Here is a 5,586-nt window from a genome sequence, read left to right on the forward strand (position 1 = left end):
AGCTTAACTTTCATTGTCTATAAATGTTGGAATGTCATGCTTTCATTTTTATTTGTCTAAAAGTATTTTCTAATTTAGTTTGTAATTTGTTATATTTATTTATTTATTTATTTATTTGGTATTTTTCTGAAGTTGGAAATGGTGAGGCAGACAGACTCCCGCATGTGCCCAACCGGGATCTACCCGGCATGCCCACCAGGGGGCAATGCTCTGCCCATCTGGGGTGTTGCTCTGCTGCAACCAGAGCCATTCTAGCACCTGAGGCAGAGGCCACAGAGCCATTCTCAGCGCCCGGGCCAACTTTGCTCCAATGGAGCCTTGGCTGCAGGAGGGTAAGAGAGAGACAGAGAGGAGGGAGAGGGGGAGGGGTGGAGAAGCAGATGGGCGCTTCTCCTGTGTGCCCTGGCTGGGAATCAAGCCCGGGACTCCCGCACACTAGGCTGACGCTCTACCACTGAACCAACCGGCCAGGGCCTGTAATTTGTTATTTTTTATTCAGCCAATTTTTGTTTAAATTCTCCAATGTATTTACTCATTTTTTTTTTTTTTTTATCATTTTTTGGTGTATTTGGGATCTCTTTTCTGAGCTCATTTTTCTTCTACTGAAGTTCATCCTTTAGAAATTTCTTTAGTTAATTAGAGAACAACCCCTCTGTAATGTAATTGTTCATAAAGTTACTTTATTTCACCTCATTTCTTAAAAGATAGTTTCAGCAAATATAGAAGTTCATGTCTCAGCATGTTAGAGATATTATGCCCTGTCTTTCTCTTCTGTTGTTGCTGTGGTAGGCTACACAGTGTGCCCCAAAGATGTTCACATTCTAATCCCTGGAACCTGTGAACATGTTACCTTACACTGTAAATGGTATCCTACCGATGTGATTAAGTTAAGGATCTTGAGAAAGTAAGATAATCCTGAATTATTCTAATGAGCCCAAAGTAATCACAAGGGACATATAATAGATAGTCAGGAAGGTCAAAATCAGTAGTAGGGTATGTGATAACAGGAGCAGAGACTGCAGCGATGAAGCCCCAAGCTGGCAGCTGATAGAAACTGGAAAGGGGCAGAGGACAGATTTCCCCCCAAGGTCTCCAGAGAGAACCAGGTCAGCTGATGTCCTGATTGTAGCCTTAAGACTAATTTTAGGTTTTGACCTCCAGAATTCTAAGAAAATAAATGTGTAAAGTGTTTAGTCATTAATTTGTGGTGATTTGTTATGGCAGCAATAGGATACTAAAGCAGTGGCTTTGAGAAATCTGCTGTCAGACTAATTATAGTTCTATCATTGATAGTTGTTTTTTTTCTCTCTGGCTGCTCAACATTTAAAGTTCTCAATTTTTCTTTAGCATTCTGCAAGTTTATTTTGATGTCTAAGTGTGAATATCTTTTTATTTATTCTGCTTTCGTGTCTGTGATCACTCCTCGAAAATTCTCATTTATTATCACCTGTGGTGGGATTCAGCTGGTTTGCACAGGTTAAGTAGAACCGATACCTCATATTTGGTTAAGTGAATCAATTGTTAAAATGGCACTTGTAATCTGGGCTCTCTCTAAGGTGGGTGCCTAGACAGCTGCCCAATGTGGAAATTACAAATTTACATTCCTTACTCTTTTTTAATGTTCATCTGCACAACAGCATACTAAGTGCCCATAATAATGTTCATTCTGTCCATAGGTGAAAAAAGTTGCAAGTGAGGATGCCAATCAAGAAGCAATATGGAAATAAATAGCAGTTTTATTGTTTTTTTTTGTCAGGTATTATTTAATATTTTTTCATTAATGTTTTAAAACTCTTATTACATAATGTAGTTTTGTGTACCTCTTTAATTGTTCTTATTTAAGTATTAAATGCATGAAATAATAAATTACCTTCTGGTATATCATTTTTTATACTTAAAACAGTCTTTAGGGCAGAGAACCGGTTGTTAAATTATTTGAATCCCAGTACTGATTGCCACTTCTCATGTCATCTCTCCACCAATCTTTCTGTTTTCTCCTCCTGAAACTCCTTTGATGTGCACAGGTACTCTTTCACTCCACCCTCCACCTCTCTTTTTCACATTTCACATTGATGTTTCTATGTACTGATCCTCTGTAATTTCTCACATCTAGTCTTCACAGTCCCTCTTTAGCTCTGTCCAATCTTTTTCTTATTCCACCCACTGACTTTTTTTTTTTTTTTTTTTTGTATTTTTCTGAAGTTGGAAACGGGGAGGCAGTCATACAGACTCCCACATGCGCCTGACCGGGATCCACCCGGCATGCCCACCAGGGGGCAATGCTCTGCCCCTCTGGGACGTCGCTCTGTTGCATCCAGAGCCATTCTAGCCCTGAGGCAGAGGCCATGGAGCCATTCCCAAGCGCCCAGGCCAACTCTGCTCCAATAGAGCCTTGGCTGCAGGAGGGGAAGAGAGAGACAGAGAGGAAGGAGAGGGAGAGGGGTGGAGAAGCATATGGGCGCTTCTCCTGTGTGCCCTGGCCAGGAATCAAACCCGGGACTCCTGCACACCAGGCCGACGCTCTACAACTGAGCCAATCGGCCAGGGCCCACCCACTTACTTTTTAATAAAAATTGCTATATTTCACATTTCTAAAAGTTCTCTTTTGTCCTTTTTCAAAAATATACTGTGTACTTTGAGCCAGGCAACCAGATGGTGAAATGTGATCCTTGCCACAGTAATGCATGGCTTACTGCACATTGTACCATGGTGATACTGTTCCCAAAGATGTCAGGGCTGCTATTGCCACTATCAAGACCAAGTGTACCATCCAGTGTGTGGACTGGTGTCCCACTGGCCTCAAAGTTGGCATCAATTACCAGCTTCTCACTGTGGTATCCAGTGGAGACCTGGCCAAAGTGCAGCGAGCTGTGTGCATGCTGAGCAACACCACAGCTGCTGCTGAGACCTGGGCTCACCTGGGCCACAAGTTTGACCTGCTGTTTGCCAAGTGTGCCTTTGTTCACTGGTACATGGGTGTAGGCATGGAGGAAGGAGAGTTTTCTGAGGCCTCTGAGGACATGGCTGCCCTTAAGAAGGATTATGAGGAGAATGTGTGGATTCTTTTGAAGGAGAAGGTAAGGAAGGAGAGGAATACTAAAGTTAAAATGTTATAACGGTGCTGCTTTTACAGGGAAGCTTATTCTGTTTTAAGCATTGAAAAGTTATGGTCTGAGCCATTAATTTATATGTACAGTGTGTACTCTCATATGCAATTATTGTTCTATGCTTTAAAACACAACATTTTGTTACAGATCCAGCCTGACCACTTCTCTGATGGATTTTAATAAAGTATTCCTTGTCTTCAAAAAAAAAATATATATATATATATATATATATATATATATATATATATATATATATAGTCCGTGTTGATAGTCTTGTATTCTTTCATCATACTTTTTTTTTTTTTTTTAATTTTTTTATTTATTCATTTTTTTTAGAGAGGAGAGGGAGAGACAGAGAGGGAGAGAGAGAGGAGAGACAGAGAGAGAGAAGGGGGAGGAGCTGGAAGCATCAACTCCCATATGCGCCTTGACCAGGCAAGCCCAGGGTTTTGAACCGGCGACCTCAGCATTTCCAGGTCGACGCTTTATCCACTGCGCCACCACAGGTCAGGCTTTCATCATACTTTTTACACTCTCATTTACCTCTGTAAATATATAAAACATACTGATTTTATATTTTGTGTTTAAATGTTTCATTAGCTACAGTTTTTATTGTGTTAATAATATGCTTGCTGTTTTTCCTGACTTTTGCTCATGGTTTTTTTTCCCCTCTTGTGTTTAGTGAGTTTGCGAGCTCCTGTCCCATGCAATCTTGTATCTATGGAAATTATTTTAAGCATGTGTATAGTGTGTTCCTCCAGAAAGTTTTTGCATTTGCTTCTGCTACACACTTAGGAGAATTATCAACCAGGAATAACTTTAAACTAAATTTGAGCTTGGGTGTTTGTGTGTCATGTCACATAGTTGATATGAATTGAAGCCTCAAACTTCTGTGTTTTGTGGGTTTGTTGCTAGAGATTTTAATGGGAGAGTTTTTCTCTTTTCTTTTTTTTTTTTTTTCTTCTCCTCTCTGCTCTATCCAAGGTAAAGCCAGAGACATATCACCTCTATCCCTCTCTGTGTGGTAAATATTTTTCTAGGTCACCTACTGAGCCTGTCACACTTTTGATAATATATGTGTGAGGGGATTCCAATCAAACTTCCCATACTGCTCAGGCCCAGGGCTTTGCCTCTGTCCTGTCAGTCCATTACAATCCAGGACCTAAGCCAACAGGGACTGGCAGATATCTTCAGGGCAAAACAGAACTAGTACTTGCTTATCAGTTACTGAGTTTTTACTTCTTGTTACTCTAGCTGCTGAGATTCCATTATTTTCTTGGCAGCTCATGTATACATTAAGATATGTGTCATCAATATTTCATGAAGCATCTTTAGGTGTGAGGTCTCTACAAATCTAGTATGTTGTATTTTTGTACAGATCCTTGAATTAGATTGTAACAAATGATTCTAGTGCTAAGTATCTTCAAGCATTAGCAATTATCTAATAGGTTCTGTGGGTCTGGAATCTGTATATATATATATCTTCTTTTTCATAAGGCTGCAATCAAGGTGTTTACCTGGGCTTCAGTCATTTCAACACTCAGTGGGTGAAGGATGAACTTTTAAACTTACTCATGTGACTCTTGGTAGGTCACAAGATGTTCACTTCCTGCCTCACTCACATGGCTGTTGGCAAGACTCATGTCTGGCTGGCTGTTGGTTGCAGACATTAGTTCCTTGCCATGTGGGTTTTTGCACAGGGCTACTTACAATACAGTAACTTGCCTCTCCCAGAATAAGGGCTCTGAGAGAGGGGAAGAGAGAGAGTAAGAGAAGGTGAGCAACATGGAAGCTACAATCTTTTTGTAACTTGACCTCAGAAAGGCATTCCATGATGTTTGCCATCTTCATTAGAAGCAAGTTACTGTTTCTGCCCATTCTCAAGGGAGGTGATTACACAACTATGTGAACCAGGAAACAAGGAGCACCTAGAAACATTTTAAAGGCTGCCTACCTCACTTCTGAAAGTCACTTTTAAAGAAAATAAACATCAAAGTAAAAAAAGATTAAGAGATAGTAAAAAGCTATTTTTAAAGAGATAATTTAAATGTCTTATAAATACATGAAAATTGTCCAATCTTTCTAGTAATCAAAGGAATGCTATTTAAAACAGTGATTAGATAACAATTTTTACCTATCAGATCGACAAAGTTCTTTATAATATCAATTGGGCAAGTCAGAATATTTAGAAACTAGCAGCCTCATACAGTGCTAGTAGGGGTATAAATTGGTATCTATTTTGTTGTTTAATTTGTGAGTATGCCCTTATTCTTTATATCTCTTTTAAAATCTCTCTATAAAATCTATATTAAAATGCATTGTCTAACAATTTTACAGTGAAACTCATTTTAAGCAAACCTTATAAAAGCATAAAATATTTATATAAACTTTGCTCATTTTTATGGTAAACCAATTGGAAATAAATGTCTAGAAAGAGTCATTGGTAAATAAATTACCCCATGTGCTCATAAGAGAAAAC

The 5,586-nt window shown here is 39.2% G+C and overlaps 1 protein-coding gene across 1 annotated transcript; it reads left to right on the forward strand.

Annotated features, from left to right (window-relative positions):
- The first annotated feature begins 2,640 nt into the window (after positions 1 to 2,640).
- LOC136322857 (tubulin alpha chain-like) lies at positions 2,641 to 3,100 on the forward strand. Its single transcript, XM_066254736.1, is given in 2 exon segments — positions 2,641 to 3,048; positions 3,051 to 3,100. Coding segments are annotated over 2 exon segments (414 nt in total). The 5' UTR covers positions 2,641 to 2,684.
- Positions 3,101 to 5,586: the final 2,486 nt, after the last annotated feature.

Source organism: Saccopteryx bilineata, chromosome 2 (genome assembly GCF_036850765.1).
Source record: "Saccopteryx bilineata isolate mSacBil1 chromosome 2, mSacBil1_pri_phased_curated, whole genome shotgun sequence".
In the NCBI taxonomy this organism is placed as follows: Eukaryota; Metazoa; Chordata; class Mammalia; order Chiroptera; family Emballonuridae; genus Saccopteryx; species Saccopteryx bilineata.